This window comes from Lissotriton helveticus, chromosome 7 (genome assembly GCF_964261635.1).
Source record: "Lissotriton helveticus chromosome 7, aLisHel1.1, whole genome shotgun sequence".
NCBI classification, from domain to species: domain Eukaryota; kingdom Metazoa; phylum Chordata; class Amphibia; order Caudata; family Salamandridae; genus Lissotriton; species Lissotriton helveticus.
In genome coordinates, this window is record NC_136068.1 from 1,836,239,344 (window position 1) to 1,836,261,330 (window position 21,987).

General features: G+C 45.6%; 1 protein-coding gene across 1 annotated transcript in view; it reads left to right on the plus strand.

Moving 5' to 3' along the window:
- The window catches only part of LOC144767753 (C-type lectin domain family 2 member E-like), a 54,309-nt gene that overhangs the window by 19,217 nt on the left and 13,105 nt on the right, over positions 1 to 21,987 (plus strand). Inside the window, exon 3 of the mRNA XM_078651139.1 lies at positions 1,711 to 1,817. Within this exon, the coding sequence (XP_078507265.1) occupies positions 1,711 to 1,817 (107 nt within the window). The remainder of the gene's footprint in view (positions 1 to 1,710; positions 1,818 to 21,987) is intronic.

Sequence of the window (21,987 nt, forward strand, 5' to 3'; positions counted from 1 at the left end):
TAGAATAATTTCATGCCCAGTATGTGCACTGAAAACATGGAGAAATCACATTGATCAAAATGAACCAGCATTTAATCTCTAAAGAGTGTCTGGCTTGGATGAGCACAATTTCTCAGGCACGGAAACTGGCTGTTCTTCTTCCAGAAGAAGTCTATGAATATGTATATACCCCGTCCATACTTGACTAAAGGTTAATAGCTCAGTATCTACAAAAAAAGACTAAATGAAGCTCCTAATCGGTGTGGCACATGATGTAAATAAAAGAATGTGTGCGCCCAGTGTGCAAGGAACAAATAGGTACTATACAGCAGTCATTGTGGCTGGTGTCAAACACAACTAATTGAACACTAATGTCAACTACACACTTTGCAGCTGAGAAATGCCTCTTAGTCTGCAATGGATGGTGCACTTTCCTTAAAGAACTAGATGACACTTAAGCTTATATTTCATTCCATTGCACAGCTCCCATCGAAGATTAGGAGAACTGCACTACTTTGTGTGAATTACAATGTTGAAGAGATTGTCCGGCACCACATGTGTTTAACAGGTCCCACAGAATCACTAACGTGTATTAATTTATTAATTTTGTGATCCTTCTGGATGCACATTTCTACATTTTTCATAATAGCATGTAAGAAACTTTTAGTTAACTGCACACCAGTATCTTTTGGTTCTTCTGAAACTGCTCAGCGTAGCTTGACATCCTCTCAATTGCTTCTCATTTGTTCACCAGATCAGTCTTTTATTGGGCGGAAAGGAAATCTGCACTTTTGGGCTTCACTAACCATAAAGACGGGCCATCTCTGGCTTTTAAGTTGGGACATTCTTATATAACGCTTTTTAAGTTCTACATGTATTCTTGGAAAAGAAGCCACTAGAGGCAGGCAGTTTATTGATGCCTGGTCTGGTTAAATATGAACTTATTTGCTTGTTGTGATAAAGGGTCAGCCTGAAGGATGAGGGGTGGGTTTTGAGGATGTTAATCTTTAACATCCTCAAAATCGGTGGAGGATTGTAACCAGTTCAATACAAAGCCTTTGAGTCCAACTTAACGGGGAAAGAGACTAACTGTGTCTGGAAGATGTACGAACCTCTGTCTGTCTGCTTTCTTCTTCCTACATACAAGAACAGGTCCAGCCAACAGCCTACATTAAGTTTGCTCAAAATGTGCCTAGTTACTAATTCAAAGTTCCAGTTACCCTTAGATATGTCTTACTTGATTTTACCCACTCCACTTCAAGATAACCTTGTAAAGAAGTAATCAGGTATAAGATCTTTATATGCTCACATTTATGACCTCTTATGAACCTGTAACTGCTGTATCTGCCCAGCAATGGTGCTGCCTGTTTGGGGTTGTGCATTGCTGAGTCTTGGAATGTTCTACCGCTTCTCCATAGATCTTATGGCAACTGCATGGCTAATGTGTAGCACAGCATTTTGTGTGTAAATGTAAAGGACTGCAGGATAAATAGACTACTGCCACTTGTTATGTATGGTAACTTCATAAAATTATCTATTAATCCAATTGTCCAAATGAATTTGCCAAACAAAGTAATGTGAACATTCACTTACTGCACCTGATTTCTCCAAAGCTACTTCATCACTGTCCTTAAGGGTATTAATTTATTTTGCAAAGCTCTTTGTAGAACTGTGAAATGACTCCATTGCACCATTTTACTCAAACATATCCCATTTTTTTCTTGTTTAAAGACGTTTCTACTAAGTCACAAAGGCGATCCCGATCGCTGGATTGGGTTAAGGAGACAAGGTCCTGATCAGCCGTGGATGTTGGTCAATGGCAGCAAATTCAACAACTTGTAAGTCTTCGTTTCCTTGCTTATCTCACTGCCATGCATGTTCAGCCTCTAATCCTATTGTGAAGCTAATGTCACACCAACCTGCATCCCCAAACTGCTATCTTTGTTGGCCTGGGTCAATAAGCATATGGCTATCACAAGGTGCTTTCATGTAAATTTGGCTTGCATCTCGTCCTAGTGGCCGGATTTCTAATCCTTGCTTTCAACACTTCTCAAAATGTTATTCTGGGTAAATCATGTTTCTTTCCAAGTGCTTTGGGTTGTATCTTTGTATAATGTGATTCTGTAATGTAGGATTGAGGAAAAATCTGCTATTGTGCACTGTGCCCATTATATGCTCCCTATCAAATCATTCTTTCTCTTTTTATTTAGCATACTTCACACTTACTCTCTCTCTCAGGCCCTCCTGTAAAAAAAGAAACAAGCATTTGCAATGCAATAGGTCTCTCGTGCACGTTTGAGCTATTTGTATTGCAAATAGCAATGCCTTTTATTTGTGTTTTGGTTTTTAACCCTTTCTGTGTGTCGGACGGCCCCCGGCCGTCCGACGTCACGGTGGGCGTGTGCGGAGGACGGCCACGGGCCGTCCTGACCAGGCCCAGTCGCAAATCACCCGCACCGCGGTCAACGTGTTTAAACCTAAATAAAATGCATTGCTATTTACAATTCTAATCGCTTAAACTCAGTCAGGCAAAGCACTGAAACCCTGGAGCTAGCTTGGCTGCCGCTGTGCCTGGACGCCGTCCCTGCCTCATTGCTGCTCATTCCAGCCAGCTCTGCCGCTGCGAATGCCTGCTGCTGCCCTACGTGATTTCACCAAAAGCAGAGAGTCTGCGGCATCGCTCCCAGCAATTTTGTAAAAAAATAAAAATAAATCACGTGGTTATTTTACGATGTTGCTGGGAGCGATGCAGCTGACACTTGGTTTGGGTAAAATCATGGACAGGAGAAAGGCATGCAACTGTCATGATTCTATGTTGAAAAAAAACCAACAAAAAAAACGAGTTGGGCGAGCTGCGCACTACAAAATGTGTAAGTGCCATGATTTAATCTAAAAAAAAAAAAGCACAAGTTAAGTGAGCTGCACGGCTGTCCCTCGAGTGGTGGGTGTGGCCTCCTTGTGTAAGTGAAAGCGTGCATAGTGCGCTACAAATAAAAAGCGGTGCCCATTGCTAAAGCTCATGTCCCACCAGTGGTGTTTTCATTAATTAAGCAAAGGGTTCTTGCTAAGTGCTAATACAAACTATGTAGTAAAATGTTCAGTCCTGATCACTTTAATATATAGCACCTTTCACCCTCAACCACACCCGTCACAACTTGACTTTCCATAACAGTCAAAGAACGAACCCTAACTTTGTGGCCTTTCATCACCACAGTCTAATTTGCAGCTGCCAGGAAGAAATCTACCCCAATACGCCTACACCAAAGGACTACTACTGATCGTCGAAGAACTAATACCCCTTCTCAATGCATCCATTGACTCACACACATTCCCGGACACCTGGGAACATGCTACTGGCATTCCCCTGCTCACAAAAACTATACGCTGACCCAGCCATTCTTTCCAACTACAGGCCTATCTCCCTCCCACCATACCTGATCTTAAAGAGACTAATCAACTGACGTCCCACTGACCATCTCAACAATCACCAGCTCCTCAACACCCCTTAGTTCGGATGCTAGGCCTACTACAATACAGAAACAACACTTATCACCTCCACAGTTGGCATCCGCATAATCCTTGGCGGAGGATACATGGCAGCCCTCATTCTCCTAGACCTAACTGCAGTATTTTACATGGTCTCTCACCCCCCCTCTCTGCTGAATCTGCTCCTTTTTACCAGATAGAACACAAGCTGTTAGTGTGGCACCATACTCTTCGGAAGCCCAACTCATATGCTACTTCTTGGATTAGACCCCCAACACAAGAAACAAATTAATCACCAGCATGTCTGAAGTCTCTATCTGTATGAAAGCCAAGTGTCTCCAGCTCATAACCGACAAGGAATAATTAGTGATCTTCTGCAAACATACCTCACCATGGGACTGCAACTCGTGGCCAACCAAACTAGCACTTACACCCAGCATCCACGCCTGGAATTTAAGAATAATAATTGATGGCAATCTGAACATGACTGTTCAAGTCAACTCCGTCACTGTGTCCTGCATTCACATCCAGAAGATGCTAAGGAATATCTTCAAATGGCACCCAAGCACACTATAAACAGTGTCACTCACATCCTAGTCACCAGCAGATTGGACTACAGAACAGTCTACGCCGGGATCACCAAGAAGCTCACTATATACCATAAACTGAAAACCCGGCAGTCAGGCTCATCCTCAACCTTGCACACAGAACTCACATTGCGCCACTCGTCAGGGACCTCAACTGGCTCCCAATACACAAGTGCACTCATTTCAAACTCCTCACACAAACATTCATGCCACTACGCAACTTGGGCTCCACCTACCGGAACAGTCTCCTCTCCTTTCACCAACCTGCCAGATATCACTGCTCTGAAGAACTCCTACTTACACACATCCTATTTATACACACACAACCAGATCAGGTGGATGGGCATTCTCTTGCATTGCTCCTAAAGTGTGGAACAGCCTCCCATTACATATCGGAGTATCCTCCTCTCTTCATAAATTCTGCCAACAAGTTGAAAACCTGGGTTTTCAAGTAACCAACCTACTATAAGCAGGGCTAGGCACCCACACCTGTTCAGCACCAGACTACCCTCGTGGGTGATATTGCGCTTTACTAATGCACATAACATCAAGAAAAACACTGTCTCTAGCAGGAAAATTAAGCAAATACCTGAATTGCTACTTTTGTGGGTAGAAACAAAATGTGAATGGCATTTGAACAGACCAGTTGCCGAAGAGGGCTTCCACAATTGCCCTCTACCTAGTGTTTTTTAGGTCTCGCTAGACGAAAGCGAAGCTTTTGCGTCTAGCGAGACAACTAATGTAATCACTTTTGGGGGAATGTGGACAGCAGACTGTCACGAGCGGACTGTCACGAGCGTCTCCTGCCGGAGATTCGACCTCGTGAGCGCGCACGTCACCGTGCCTCATATTCCCATGCAAAGAAAGGCACACTGAACACACACATGCAGGCAAGAAGGCACACACACACAGGAGCGCACCTACACACATACAAAGCCCCCCCCACACCCCCCCTGCCGACGCCGCATACATAGAAGGCCCCCCCATACATAGAAGGCCCGCCGCCGCATACATAGAAGGCCCCCCCCGCCACCGTCACCGCCGTCGCATACATAGAAGGGCCCCCCCTCCCCCTGGCCGCCGCCGCCGCATACATATAAGGCCCCCCTCCCCCGCCGCATACATAGAAGGCCCCCCCCCACCCCACCGCCGTATACATAAAAGTGCCCCCCCAGGCCCCCCCACATACATGCAAGCGCCCCCCCGCCATACATGCAAGCGCCCCCCCCACTTACCGTGATTCTAAGGTCTTGCAGCCTCCGCGGGGCTCTCCCTCGGGCATGAGCCCCACGTCACGAGCACTGCTTTCCCGTGGGCGCGTGCGCGGGCTTCCGAAGACGGAAGTCCCGCCCCAAGGAAGGTTTTGCTTTCGGAGCTGGTTTTGCTGGGGTCCAAACACAGTTTGTGGACATCGCTTGATACACAGTGCACTGGGGGTGGGGGGACGACTCCTTAACTAGGCCAAGACCCGACCTGATGCTGTGCACTAACGGAACCCCCTGGAGTGTCTGCACGGCTCTATAATGAGGCTTCAAGAAAGCAAGTGTGCGACAGTGTCCTTCACAAAGGCTTGTTTACCGCACCCACAGTGCTTGCAAGCTGCTTCCTGTGTCATGACAGCCCTCCCCACCACAGACGCCCCACAGGGCATAGAAAGAGCAACAATTGCAACATTAAACAAAACCGCCTGGAATAGCAAGGTAGGATTATGTCATCATTATTGCGTTTACGCGTGAGATTTGCTGCTCTCGGACCGTGTTAGGTATTGATTTGTGTCGACCTGGAAGGTTGTACTCTTACTGCGCCAAGAAGTACCCTCGGCTACCTGAACAGCACCTTCATACCTCGTTTGGAGCAGCCAGGCAGGTCTGCTGTGCCCAGTGAGTGCTGTCTTCCCAGCCATCCATACTCCTGCTTTATTTAAAAGCAATTCCTGTTGCGATAAACAACATTTTTTAAAGTGTTATTTTACTTTGTCAGTTGTGTTTTTGGTCGCATTCCTTCTGTGTTGTGTTTGCTTCCTGTCCAAGTGTTTAGAAGCAGGATCGAGGCTGGACTGACCCCACTCCAGTCCTCTTACAGTATTAGCCGGGTTTGCTGTTGCGAAGCAATAAAGCGCTTTAGTACTAAGGAAATGCACGAATTCAAAATGTAAATAAAAAATACTTGAGCAAAAAGCCCTACAGCCCCTATTTTTTATTTTTCTATTTCTTTTAATGCGATTTTACATAGCGCGAACTTTACCCGAAGGTGTCAGAGCGCTTTACATAAGAACCAGTTTCAATACATAAGGATTTAGAATTACGTGCGTTACATAAAAGATACAAGCAGAAAAAAATGTACAAGTTATAAAATCATACAACTTGAAGAGAGACACTCAAGAAAGTGATACAAATGGATAAACTCTAAGCGTCACATAGGAATGGTAGAGAGTACAATGGTCTACACTACAGCATATACTCCTCTACCCTCCCCCCTTCAGCAAACGCCCCAAAGCACCCCTCCATTTTCCAGGGGTGCATCTGATGCTAGGTGCGGCTCCCTAGCGGGCGGGCTCACTGAACCCCTGCCTGTTCGCCACCCTCATCACTGGCTCCGGGGTCTCCTGGGCTGGGCTCAGGGCTGCGTCACTGCGGGTGATCCCCGACCCTCCCTACCCCCCACCAGAGCAAAACCAACAACCTGCACGAATGCTTCATTAGCATGAGAGAACACGCAAGGAGTCGTGGTCCTGAGTGATGGTGACACCCGCTGTGCTGCCGACCCCCCCCACTATGAGGAATGAGCTCCCAGCTATTCTGCGCTGAGCGGGGGAACGCGCCCCTGCGTCTAAGAAGAAAGGATCTGAAATGCTTGAGAGGGTAAATTATAGTCGTTAGTTGGTCTCCTAGCGCCAAGAATCCGACAGATGCTTTGTGGCGCTTTATAAAAAAGCGAACTTTTGTACATTTTGTATAGTTAAGAGGTTTTCTGCACCTGTCATGACAGGGTGAACGGGTAAAACGAGCCCAGAAGCGCAGCCAGGGCACAAGTTGGGGGGGGGGGGGCGCGGGGGTTGGGTCGCATAAGTTTGGGACGCTTCATCGGGTGTCTTGCACAGGGGCGGCTGGCAGTGGCAGGGGTGATGGGGCTGAAGGGAAGGACGCACGGGGTGAGTGGAGGCCCCTCCCCCCTCACTGACAACTGAAGGGACAGAGTGAGTGAGGGAGGAGAGGCGAAGACTGAGCGAGGGGCGACACAGATGAAGCTAACAAATACACGGGTGCCCACAGAGGCAGCAATGCGTCTCTGCCCTTCGCAGGATAGATTCCTGTAGTGTCGCCTTAATGCCACGAGTGGGCAACTGAGCCCCGGCCTTGGGCAGTGGTGTAACAATGGTGCCATGGGCCCTAATACAAGCAAGGAAGCCACCATGCCCTGGGTTTGTAGCAAAAAAACAGCCATTGGGGTGCAGTGGGCGCCCCAGCCCCCTGGCAGTGCCACTGCACCTGCTGCACTATTGATAGCTAGACCCCAGACCCACAGCCCGCACTCCTGGCGCCGCCTGCTCAGGGAGATGGGACCACCTCAGCGGTCTGTGCCCAGCAGCTGGCGTGTGTCCAGGGGAGCTCAGAGTGCCTCTTCTGCTTCGCTTCTCTGGCCAGATCTGTATCCAGGGTGCAATGTGTGGTGGGGTGGGTCTGGTGGGGGGGGGTAGGGTTCGGGGGGGCATCATGTTGTATCTCTCTGCTACAAGGTACGCCCATTGCTGAAAGTTCTCATGTCGGATATTATCTCTTATAAATACTGCATGAAACATATCAAACACCAATATCGGGTTTCATTGACATTTATTTATTGGGCACAGATGTAAGTGTCATTTCCCTTAGACGTTTGCAATCATCATTCAGAATTGTGCTCCACAGGCCCTCAACCCATCTTGAGATAGAAGATCTATCTCCCAAGAAGTTAGGGCCATATTAGCAACAACTTGCGATAATTATCGCAAACCGCAATTTTTTTTATCACCTCCTATCGTTGGATTTTATCGCGGAGATAACACAGTATTACCAATGTTTATCTCCACGGCGAGGAAAAATCCAGGGATAGCGGTGAATTCAATCTTTAACGTGAGATTTCCAGCCATAAAAATCCTATCGCTAAAAAAAATCTTTCTAATAGGCAGGTGGGGACTTAGCCGTAGAATCCACATCCCATCAACTATTATGGCTAAGTCAGGTTTTTACCAGGTGTAAAATCCTGGTACTAATCACGGTTAGTGTGCGTTTTTTTATCGCGTCGCGGGTATTGCTATTAGGCGATAGCTGTGTTAGCGACTGCTTTCAGTCGCTACCAGGTTGGGTACGCCCACTTTGCATGTCATTAGCAATAAATATCGCTGACATGCAAAGCGGGCCCCAAACCGGTAGATATCACCTGGAAGCTGTCGCTAACTGCTGTTAGCGACAGCTTGGTAATTGGAGATAAAAAAAAACTCTGCTTTATCGGCTAAAAGTGCCACTAAAGCGGCGATCTGGCCCATGCTAATATGCCCCTTCGATTTTCCCCTAGAATGATAGCTCTGTTGGGATGGGCTTCAGCATTTAAGATGTTTGTAACCCGTGGGTTGAGTTTGCTAAATCTTAATCTGCAATCTTTAACCTGTGTGATAGCTCTGCAGTCTCATTCGAAATCCTGTCAAATCTATGGGGCATATTAGCAACAATTTGGGATAATTATTGCAAACCGCGCTTAGCGCAATTTTTTTTAATTCCTCCTCTCACTGGATTTTATCGCGGAGATAACGCAGTATTACCAACATTTATCTCCACGGCGATAAAAAATCCAGCGATAGCGGCGAATCCCACCTTTAAAGTGACATTTCCAGCGATAAAAATCCTATTGCTAAGGAAAATCATGCTGATAGGCAGGTGGGGACTTAGCCGTAGAATCCACCTCCCATGACTATTATGGCTAGATCAGGTTTTTACCAGGTGTAAAATCCTGGCGCTAATCGCGGTTAGCGCGCATTTTTTTTATCGCGTCACGGGTATTGCTAATAGCCAATAGCTGTGTTAGCGACTGCTTTCAGTCGCTACCAGTTTGCGTACGCCCACTTTGCATGTCATTAGCGATAAATATCACTGACATGCAAAGCGGGCCCCAAACCGGTCGCTATCACCTGGAAGCTGTCACTAACTGCTGTTAGCGACATCTTGGTATCACCACCACATCCACCACCACAATATCCACCAGATCCACCACCACCACATTCACCAAATATATGTATGTGGCTCTGTGTGTGTGTGTGTGTGTGTGTGTGTGTGTGTGTGTGTCTCTATGTGTGTGTGTGTGTAGGTGCAAATGCAATGTTCTTGGATTTTCGTCACAATAAAATACACTGAACATAATCTTCCCAAAAGTTATTTACAAACGTTTAAGCTATTGCCATTATAAATTACAATAACTTTTATTTAAGTATTAATTATGAAAAAAAAGTCATTGTTATTTGTAATATCAATACATCCATGTCACATGTCACTTAAATACAACACACATTGCATTACAAATGCTATAGGTGGCACATTTGCGAAAGTTAAAACTATTGGCATTGTAACTGACAAAGCTATTAATTTCCCTATTTTCAAAACCAACACATAAATAAAAAAAATTGTCATTTACAATACCAATAGCTCAAACTTCCTAATGCGAGACCTATTGCATTGCAAATGCTTGTTTTATTTTGTATTTCTTAATTCATTTTATTACAATGGCCTGTGAGACAAATGCAGGGTAGAACCTATCCCCCTTGCACAAATGCAATAGAAAACAAAGCTGCCATCACAACAGTATTAACCCTTCAGAATAGAACAAGGGTTGGTGAAATGAGTAGTTAGCTAATGTTGTTGTGTGTTGAAGCAGAGAGGTTCTTATGCTGCACTTCATAAATCAGAATTAGATAGGCTAATGACAGCCTATACAAGACTTGAAGCCATTGCATTTTCAGACATGACTCAGTAGCCAGAAAAGGTGCTGAGCATTCTCTAGAGATCAAACACTCCGTGGCAAGTAGGAGCCAACCTCTGTTCCCATTTGGGCAAAGCAGAGGTATGGAAGAACTCTTCCTTGAAGAGTCCTATTGAGATCAAAGACAATTTGTTCTTAGGCTAACCAGGATTAGGATCTGGCACCAAATCACAAGTCTGGAGACTGATATTCTACAGGAACTCTTAACAAATTGGGAATAACAAACATGTTTTAAATTGCACAGACCTCAATTGCCAAACTAAATCTATGGTGTAAAAATAATACTATTGAAGCCCATTAAAAGGAAGTGCAATTTTTGAAAGGAATAATCATGCAACAAACTCTGGCAATAAACAAGTATTTAATGCACTTTGTAGGCAGACATTTGAAATACTTTCGAATTCATTTTTGTTTTATACAATGAAAATGATTCAAAGAAAAATACATGAAAACATCACAGTTTAATACATATGACTTCAACCGTCAGTTTTTTACACAGACTAGGAAAGTCACCTGAAGTTTCGCTAGCTAACATTGAGCCACTTTAAGGAGTGGGAGGTGGGCTCCTGCTGGGCTATTAATTCCATTGTGGTTCTTCTATGTCCCCCATACACCCCACCAGACACTTTTATGAGAACAGTTGCGTTTTTCAAATATAATTGTTTAGCTGTCATGCATTGACCGATGCATTTACTCCATCTCATATTTGTAGGGTTAAGTTTATCAGCTCATTTTTGATAGATGCCTTTGTGATCTTAGCATACATTTATTACTAGGTAAGTCATTGGACGCCTGATGTGACTAATCGCGGTGCCATTGAAACCTTATTGTCTAGAATTGTAGAGTTCTTATAGTATTTCACTCCATTGTATTTTAATCATTCTGCAACTCCAGGTTGTATGCAGGATTGTGACCTTGTAGCGTTTTTCATTCATACTCTTGTCATTTGTTGCATGGTTCATTTTGTATAACTTGCTCCTGGTACTGTATGTTTGAGTAAGATTTTTATTTGGATCAATCATAAGCCTGTCTTATCAGCACTTCCCTCGGGTGCGTCAGTGCAGGCTCCTAGTCAACATTCTCTATGGAGTCAGTATCTCTCTCCCATGTGCTTTTAAGGCATTGCCAGCAGTTAGATGGCTTCTTAGTGGATTCTATATGACAGATATTGCTACCTTGGTAAGGCTCTCTAATATTATTCTGGGTGGGCTGATTTCTCTGTTGCAGTATACATCAATCTATTGAGCTTGTCACCAGGGTGTAATGATCCCCAAGTAATTATTCACGCAAAAAAAATGGAAGTTTAATCTATGATCTACGTTGTTCGATATATACATTTCCTTGCATAATTATATCTGTAGGCAATAAATGATGTCTGTGAACAATCAGTGGCGTAGATAATTCTATAAAAATGAGTTACTGATTTGTGAAATACTGTGAATTTGACCCCATTGGGGTGGAATAATTAATTGTGGTGAAAGTAGCCTAAAAGGTTTTTTTTATTTTTTTTTATTTTTATTTTTCAATGGCAGAGGCATAGCAAATACAAGGATGAAACAGACAGCATTTAGGCAATGACAATCAATGACAAAAATTAAAACATATAGCAAATAAAATATCTCTTTACAGATGTGGTCATTATTAAGTTAAATCCAATTATCGATAGGAGAACATAGCTTCCTAGCAAATATCTTCTTTCTCCGTCCTTTCAATTTGTAAACTGCATTGTCCATTCTATAAATGTTTAACAGCTTTCCTAACCATTGCTCAAATGATGGTGGATCGACATCTAGCCATCTTGAGGTAATACAAAAACGGTAAATAGACATTCCAATAAAAAGAAAATGTTCTTGATCAACAGATAAATTCTCGGATGGAAAATATACACCAAAGATAATCACAGAAGGGCATAATTTGATATTAACATTAAGCAAATTGGTCAGAAATTTTTCTATCTTGTTTATATATACAGTAAGTTTAGGGCAGCTAAAGAACATGTGACATGAGTCTGCTGCTAAAATTCCACAACGGCTACAGTTGATGCCTTTCGTAGCTTTCCATTTGACCAGACGAAACTCGGAGAAATTTAGTAACATTCGTGAACTCCGCCTGTCGCAGGGATAGTTTGTAGCAATTTGTTCTTGCTATATGCTAGTATAGCGTGATGCGATTGTCTCTCCACCGGTTTGGGGCGCTCTGCCTCCGAGGCTCTGTCACTGGAGAAATCAACGTCAATCACCAAACAATCTCGCCAATACTGGAGTCCTCCAGGAAACGGTCGTCGCCTCTCTGCAGCTGCCGAGCTCCGAATCCGACTCCAAGAATAGTAAGCGGAAGTGGTGAACGCCTCTCAGGCTCCGCACAGCTCTGTCTCCGTCTCTAAGCAGCCCGGCCCGGGGCAGCCTCTGCGAGCAGTGGCAGTGGCAGCAGCCGGCCGGAATCAACCGGCGTGTTCCTCTGACAGGTAAAATGAGCCCGCTGATTAAAATAGTCAGCAAAATTAGCAAAGAATCACATAGTCGGCTCTTGAATAATTAAACACGGAAAATAGCTAAGTTTCTCCTTCCCTTCACGATGAAACGCCAGGAGCGAGGGAGCTAGCTGCCTACACAGCCTTCCCCACGGCAGCCATCTTGCCAGCCTAAAAGGTTTGGAGTACCCTATAGTATCTGAACTCATTGCAAAGAAAAATAGATTTGCCCACTGACGTAGCCTTACGGATCACAAAATAACAAAAACCTGAAAGTTTTGTTTTAAAACTATATTGACTTACAAAAAGTAGAAGAAATATATATATATTACAAATGGGCACATTACAATTGTAATAAAATAATCTTAAACGTGTGTAGGGTAACTCCAAACGTTTTGCCTTCTCCTTTCTTGTTTTGCTGGACCTGTTTCTGTTAGCTATTAGGCCTCCGTACTTTACCACTGCTTGTGCTTACTTCCTTAAACATGCTAAATTTGGCCAACAGCTGATTGGCAATTTAATTTACTTATAAGCCCCGGGCAATCGTACTACATGTATACAGGTCCTGTAAATGAAATGCTACTAGTGGGCCTGGAGCACTCGTTGCACCATTCACTAAAATAGCACTTGAAAACCTATCTCAGGCTAGCCATTGAAGCCTGTAGTGCAGTTTTTAAACCATTTCAACCTGGCAAAATGTACTTTTTGCCAGGTCTAATCCTTGGTTTTTAAAGCCTACAAGTCACCGTAAAGGTAGGCTCATAGCGGAGGGTGCATGATATTTAAAAAGGATGTGTGTTTTACATGTGCTGGTAGTGCAAGACCTCTAAAGTTGTATTTCACTACTGTAAGCACTCTTGTCTCCCAGAGGCTACCACTGGGTTAGCTTAATTCAATTAATATGTGCTAACTTTGGGATGGTATCTGATAGAAACATGCCGTTTACAGCTAAATAATTTTAATATAATATCCTATTTAATGATTTGTAGGTCACAATTTTGAAAATGCCAGCTTTCTAAAAGTTCTTGCCCAAAAGTTTCTGAGGCCCTCTAGAAGTTTACAGCTGCTTGGGCCTGTAATTGCCCCCCAGCCCCCCATTAAGAAAGCGAATTGGGCCCACAGTGAACAATAGGACCTGAGTGTAGCTTGGAGAGGGCCTTCTTGACAGGATGACTGGAGCGGAACTGTACGCTTCAAAGTGGTTTTCCTCCAGCGCACACAATCGAACCTTCCTCAAAGCCTGCCCTACCATTTGTCACCTCGGATCTGTTGGAGCTCTAATCAAGGGTGTTAGACCTGGCATCTTTGGCGTGGTTTCCCCCCTGTCTTTTTGGCCTCTACCTCCTGTATTTTTTGATGCTGTGCTGGATTTCGTTTTTGCTGGTTTAGATGCTTTGGACACTCTGCCACTGCTGATCAGTGCCAGAGTGTAAGTGCTCCCTGTGTAAATTGTTATTATGATTGGATGTACATGATTGACATATTTGTATCACCATGAAGTCCCTAGTAAAGTGCACTGGGTGTGCCAGGGCTGGTGATGCCAAATGCTACTAGTGGGCCTGCAGCACTGATTGTGCCACCCACGTGAGTACCCCTAAAATGGCGTCTCAGGCCGGCCATCGCAGTGCCTGTGTGCAGTCTAGGAACTGCAGTGTCCTCCTGGTCAGTGTCCCCACTGACCAGGCCTAACCCTTCCCTTTTTTTGCACATTGGTCACCCCTTTGGAAGGCCCAAAGTACCCCCCTGGGCAGGGTGCAGTGTATGTGAAAGGTAGAGCATGTACTGGTGCAGGTGACATGCTCTGGTAGTGAATTACAGCCATTTTCGTTTTTCACTATTGTAAGGCTATCTTGCTCCATAGGTTAACATGGGGGATGCTGGCTACAGTGGCTACCAGCATTTCTTCTCAAAGGAACAAGATAGGATATAAGAGTCTAGTATCCCTGAATTCAGAATTTAAGAACACATCTATTAGGAAAGGTTGTTTTTAAATCCTGTGTTTAAGAACAGCACTTTTAGAAAGTTGCTGTTCTCTTGTCTGACCCTTCTGTGTGCCTTGGCCTGTTTGTGTATTGACTGTTTAGTTTGAGAGTGACAGGGGCTGGGGATTCTCCAGGAGGCTGGCAGAGTCAGCCCTAGGCTGAATGACTGCATTTGCAACTTGAGTGGTGGGAGGAGATAGCACCTGGGCCTGAATAGGGCTGTGCCTGCCTTCCACAATGCTTGCTCCACCTCCTGCTGGGTGGCTGACGACCCTGCCCCTCACTCTGAAAGGAAAGGAGAAGCCAGGAAAACAAAGTGCTCAAGAAACACCCAGAACTGGTTCAGACCGGGCTCAGGGCACACTTGCACAAAGAGAACAAAGACTTTTAGGGGTATAAGTACAGGACCCCTGACAACAAAAAATTAGATCATCCTGGAATCAAGAAGGAACCTCTGCCAAGGAGAAAGCTGAAACTGAAGAAGGAAGATTGTCCAGCTGTTGCTCTGCTGGATTGCCCTGCTGTTGCTTTGCTGCCAAGGAGAGGGGAAGGACTTTGCTTTGTGCTGTGTCCCCTTGCTTGAAGAAATCTCCAAGGGCCTGAGAAGAGCTGGCTCCCTGTTCTGAAGTCCCAGGAACAAAAGGACTTCACCCCAGCTTCCCCTGAGCTCTACTGAGAGTTCTGTCCTTCCTGGAGTGCGTGGCCCATGTGTGGTGCCTTTGGAAGTTGTACCTGTGCCGGGAAGCTGGAAATCAAGATTTAAAGAACTTTGCTACAGAAAAGTTATCGCATTGCTCGCTGCGGAGCGCATCCCCGATGGTGCAAGGAAATTCCCGCCACTACGAAGGTCGAGATCGCCGCAGCGCCTGTTGCCGCTGTCAGAGCCGTCGCATCCTTCGTTTGCGGGACACACCCGATCGGTGCGGGAAGTCTAACATCGCTGCGAGTGTCGTCGCACAGCCTGTCATCGCTGGGTGAGATCGCCACACCGCCTGCTTGCGGACCGCATCACGTCACTGCGAGATTCATTGCCGAAATCATCGCATCAAGGAGCTGCGAGAGAGAGGATCACCACTGGATCGCGCATCGTCGCCCCAGAGATTGTCGCAGCCCCTACGAGATCGTCGCATCGTGCCTTTGCGAGAACAAACTTCCTACGGAACCTACACACCAGAATCCATACAAGTGGCCTTCCTCCCCATACAGACCGGATTCGTCGCAACACGCCCGCTGCTGCAGCGGGGCTGTCGCAAATGCCTCCCCAGGGTCTCAGGAGCAACGCATCGCTTGTTTTCCCCCGCACCAGCTTCTGCTTTTGGAACTTTGTCGCAACTAAAGGTACTGTGAGCTAAACGTGTCGCACCTGGGAACTTTTCACGCAACTGTGGATTATTTTATCGCAACCTTAAGAACTCTTTTGAAACCATTGAAACTCTCTTGAACTGTGTATGTTGGATTTTTGTCGTTTTTGGTCTTGTGTAGTATAGATTAAATACCTTTTATTTTTCTAAACTGTTGTGGAGTCAGTTTGTGGTGTTTTCACTGTTACTGTGAGTCTTGGTACAAATACTCTACCCATTGCCTTCTGATTAGCCTTGACTGCTCGTGCCAAGCTACCTAGAGGGTGAGCAGGGGTTATCTCAGAGGGTTTCCTCCTTGCCCTGACTAGAAGCAAGGGTCCCTATTTGGTCAGTGGTACCTACCTCTGCCAACTAAAGACCCCCAGATCTAACAAAGGGGAAGAATGTTCTAGAACTAGTCTCCCTATGAAAAGACTGGCACCAGGTATAGAAATAGGACTTTGAAGACCCTTCTTCCGCACCATCCTGGATTGTGGAAGATTGAGAAGGACTCGCCTGCTGCCAGAAAGACTAATTTGCTGGCCTTCATCATAGGCTACACAGAGTAACTTCAATAGTCAGTTGCCTGACATAAGTGAGCTACAGCAGCATAACAAGCTTCCAGAGGCCTCCCTGCAAATGCTCGGCTCACCATTTTCAACTGGACCTGTCTGAGCCCTGCTACAGCCACCACCCTTTGCTCTAGTGAGTCCTGATCCGCATGAGGTGCACCCCTCGGTCCTGGACATCAGTGGAAGCTTCTCCAGAAAAGACAAAAGTGAAAATCCTGAAGTTGGGCTTCTGTGGCCGCCTCCAATATGAAAGGAACCTTTTGAGTCTAACTTGGGAAGTTAACCCTTCAGCAGGACTAACCTGATCCCTGTATCCCGTCTGCCCTCCATTGCGGTTGGTCTGAACTTGGGACTTTTCACTCTGTCTTGTGTGACCAGAAGACTGTGAATGGTGCTTTGCTCTTTTAGGCACTGTTTTTAATAAAAATTAGTATATCTGGTTCTACTGATTTGAGTTTTTGTTTATTTATTCAAATGTACTCTACTTTTATAAATTGGTGTGGGATTTTTATTTTGTAGCAATTTTATTTTATTAGTTTGGGTACTGCATAAATAGCGATCACATTGCCACTAAGTTGTCGAACACCTTTAGTGCCAAGCTTCCAGAGGGGTAAGTGCAGATTAATGACTTTTGTGGTTCGTCCTGACAAGAATTGTGGTTGCTGCCAGAGTGGGGCTCCCACCCACCTCAACCAATAACCCAATTTCTTACATTCAGCCAAAATTAAAAAAATTGAAAGACCTTAAGAAATCACGTCCAGTTCCGAAGTCCTGTAGAAAGCCCATTAGGTCGATAGCCGTGGCCTTGAGCCTACTTGCAGCTCTGATTAGTTATGCTACAAACTTCAGATTAAAATCATACACGTTTGAGCATCTTAAATTAACGAATTGAAGCCTTGAATCGGTAAGGGAGTATTGTGAAAAAGAAATGTTGATGTTAGAGGCATGTGTGGCTGTTGATACATATGTTATACATACTTCTGCCATCTAGTGTTCGATCCACATGTGCGTACAAGTTGTTTTTCTTCAAAGAAGTCTCCAGTTACAAGACAAAGTGACTCCTCCTCCTGGTGACAATGCACATGGAGATAGACTCCATGTGTCTGTTTGTTGTCTTTTCGCCATCTGGTTTGGACGTGATGTGTGGCGGTCCGGGTCGAGACCTTCTCGGGCTCACTTTGGTTCGCTGTTCATTTCCAGCGTCATCAGTACTGTTTCGGTCGCGTATTGTCGTGTTTGGAAAACCAGAAAACTTTCGACCCTGGATTCAACGTGCTCCACTGGCATACGGGCTCCATTTGCTCTGACCTACTCTTTATATCATAGGCTTCGACTGAGAATGCGCTGCTAATGGAACAATTTCCATTTCGATTCTGTCCCAGGTGCCATCTGAAGTACCCAAGAACCAACCTCCACCAGTTTTGCAACTTATGTCCGTCTCCACACCATCAGAAGGCAAACTGTGAAGCTTGTCGATCCTTCTAATCGAATATGACTTTGCGGGACTGTCTGGTTTGTCACAGAGGGATAGATGAAACACCCGACATCTTCGAAAAAACAGGATGTCGAACAGGAACAGGAGCGCATCGTGAGGCCCCTTAAGGCTGAGGAAGAGGCCTTTTCTATCCACAACTCTGGCTCAGACCTTGATTTCGGCCTCCAGATACAGGATGTTCCTTTTTGTCAGCGTATGATGAGTACCCATGTTTCACCTGCCAAAAAACTATTGGCATCCCCCTACATACAGCTACTGGGCCACCACTGCTGGCAGACCCTGGTAGGCACTGACCATCTGCTACAGACGCACCCGTACTCTGGCTTGGCACTCAAAGTGAAGCTGAAACAATTCCAGCCCGCAGAGTCAACCAGACTCGGCACCCAGCCGACCATCTGGCTTTCGGGTCCAAGCATTCCGCCCTCAACCGCTTCAGTTCCGACCACCTCGACTCTGGAAATGTCAGCCTCCACATCCAAATTGCCTCCAGAACCAGTCCACCAACTTGAGCTGGAGCGTTTCGATTTGAAGCGGAAAAACTGCATATGCAGCCTCGCACTGGCTGTATTTTAGCTTACACTTTGCACCAGGCCCCAAACCATCTAAACACCAACTTTCTTCTGAAGAGCCCATAGATGAGCCAATGCCTCATAAAAAGGATATTGCAAACAGCCTTCCGCATCCTCCTGTTCTTCCTCCTCCCCCACCACAATATCAGCCACCTCCTCCACCCTCTTCTCTACCTTCACTACATCATTCACATGATGTCTCAGCGGACATTACACCACAGGAGTCTCCATAATCTTCCACTGATGATCAAGGGGAGAGAGATTATTATTCTGCACAGCCCACAAATCTTTGGGATAATGACATTGATTCCTTGGGTGATACTGACCTAGATCTCTATCCGGCCAAACCATCACCCTCGATGATGCTTCATCTTACCAAAAACCTCATTGCTAGAGCAGTAGCATATCACCAGGACCCATTACATAATTACCCTATGAGGAAGATTTCCTTTTTGAAACATTTTCCAGCACATCTAGATCATGCCAATATCTTCTTATGCTAAAAGGCATGCTGCACCACTCTGACAACATTTTTTAGGATCCAGTGCGAGCATGCATCATTACACCTGGGGTCGACAAGAAATTGAAACCAGCTTCCTCAGACCCTATTTCCATCAAGGGTCAGCTTCCCCCAGACACACTTGTTGTGAATAGGCCCTTTTACGGGCATTAAAGACAGTCATCAGCATAGGCACCTCCACCTGACATGGAGTCCAGGCTTATTGATGCTTCAGGGAAGTGAGAGGCAGCACAATTCTCCAATCGGTGGTGGATCACTTAAACTCAAGCTTTATTAGCAAGGTACGACCAGGCACATGGAGTTGAAATGGAGGAGCTCCTCCAGCACATCCCTGAGGAGTATACATTTTATTTTAAAAACAAAAGGTGATGTGAAATTGTGAATGAGACCCAATTAATCACCAACTACTCAATTAGGTGTGCCCTAGACTTGGATGACGCAGCAACCAAGGGCATCACTAAAAGTTGTTAGACCTGGCATGTTTTGGCTTGGTCTCCCTCGACCTTTTCAGTTTCCGACCTCCTGTCAGGACCTTGTTTTCCTGGAGTATGAGTTTGAGCACTTTGGATTCTGCTATTCAGTTCCAAAGCACTGTGCTTTTCATATACATACTGGTGATTGGTATAAACATGATTGGCTGATTTTTGTTTATTGCTAGTCCCATGACTAGGGGTAAGGGACTTACCGTGGGCGTGCAGCACTGGTTGAGCCACCCACAGAGGTAGCTCTTCAAACATGTCATAGGTTTGCCCTTCCAGGGCATGTGTGTGCAGGTTACTGTTACTTTTCTAGAAAGCTACTTGCAAGGTTATGCATGTCTCTCGCTGCATCAGAGTATACTCCCTGGGGACAGGTTGCGGTGTTGAGCGGAGGTAGGGCATGTGTGCAACATGCACTTGAAGTGAATGACACTGCATGGCGTGTTTGATATGGTAGGGCATGCTTCTCACGTCGAATTAACATTAGGGATATGTGGAGAAGCTATTAAACTGTGTTTTCTACATGCAGAAGAGTGACAGTATAGTGTTTGTTATCGATTAGTTAGTAATGGCGAATCCTCTCCAGTGGTGTGAGTGGATTTGACATTGCTACGATGGAAATACCACTATGGGAAAGTGTGTATTTTGATGCTCTGTATGCTATTCAACACGTCTCTACTTTACGTCTGTGTGCTGGGTGGACAGCTACATGTGTGCATTCCTGATACATGGCCATAAACTAAGGGCTCAATGGAAACTGCAGACCTGACTCTGAGGGGCCTTCCTGAGATGGGTAGGAGGGGATGAAATTGGCACCTGCATTCTAAAGAGGCAGGGTCTCGGCCCCACTAAAGATGCCGATTAAGGCTCCTAGGGTAGGATGACTGACAGGACAAAATTTAGAGAGGGCCTGTGCATTTGAAAGATGGCCCTTTGAACTGATCTCCTTTTCCAAGGCTATTGTGGGTATTACTACGGGTGCTTTGTCCTCCGTAATTAGAGTTACTTGAGGGATTGGAACCATACTACACTGATTCAATGCTGGGACATCGACTATTGGGACAGGAGAGGCTGCAACTAGATTATCCACAGACTTGTGGTGACCTGGGGCTTGCTGTGCTTTAGGAAGGGGACTATCACTTGGTGGATTGTATCTGGATGTCGCTTGCGTGCAGCTAATTGCCGACTGTCATGGCCCGGGACAATAGGCGCTCTTGAGGAGCTGGTTGGTTGGCCTTCTGTCCATGGGATCCCAGGGACAGAAAGGATCTCCCCGTTTCCACAAGAATGTAAGGACCACGCAGGGTGCAGCTGAAATGGATAGAAGTGATTGTTGGTTGGGACAAAGACTGTCCCGACGTATGCAGTAATCACACTGTCCAGAGGAGTGTGCGTGTAAAGATCAGTGACCAACCTGGTGTGCCGGAATGTGGAGTTCTAGGAATGTGGGGGGGAAGTTTGCTGAGTCCAAGGGACCCGAGATTGTAACCGGAAACCTGCGCTTCCTCACACTTTGTTGCGTGTGGTGTCTGAAGGATGCTGGGGGAAGTTTTCCAATTCCGTGGGACCTAACTCTCTGACCTCCAGATCAGTTGAACGACAGTACCTGACATCACGGCCTCCGTCCAAGTTCACCGGATCTCTCTCCCAAGACCCATGTCACAAGATACTCTGCTGAGGATATTGTAACTGTACCCGAGGGGTCTTGTTGTTCCTTGTGTGCACCCACAGCTGGCTGTCTGGAGCAACTGTGGCTCCGGCAATGTGGAAGCATGCCAGCCTCCAGTGACAAGTCTTTTGCATCGGGGGTGGGAGATGGGGATACCACCCTAGTGAAAGTGCCGCTGGGTGACTGAGGATCTAATTTTGATGGACGAGAACATGTAACGTTTCCTTCTGCTTTTGGCAGTCCTGACAATCTATTCAAAGTGTCCCCGGCGAGTGCAACGTGTATCTTTGGCTGTGGTGGTTTGATCACTGAGGGGCTGGGTCATGAGGCGTAGTCAAAACCTGTGATTGCTTGACTATTACTACTATACGGGGTATGTGACACTGGGATTGTCGTGTTTCATACTAATGTGTTAGCGAGAAAGTGGAATACCTCTGAACAGCCTGTTTGGTTTTTTGTTGTCGCTTTTGATGTGGGAGGGAATTGCTTTGAACTTGAACACTTTGAGGAAGTATGCACATGGGTTTGTTTGATACTCGGCTGAGGGAATAAAGAGACAAGTGAATCGCCATGACTGGTACATATATGGTCATGCCGTTCTGCTGCTAATGTAAGAGTTTGATAATTGCATTTAACTGTAAAGTATATATCTAATAATCTTTTTTTATTTCAATGTGTGTGTGTGTGTAATACAAAGACCAGTATTTTATACATACTGTTTGGAGTCTTTTTGGTAGTGCAGTGTGTTGCGAGGATGGTGTTGAACCAACGCATTAATCTTTGACCCGGAGGATAAGCCTGACTGCTCTGTGCCAAGCTACCCAAGGCGTGCA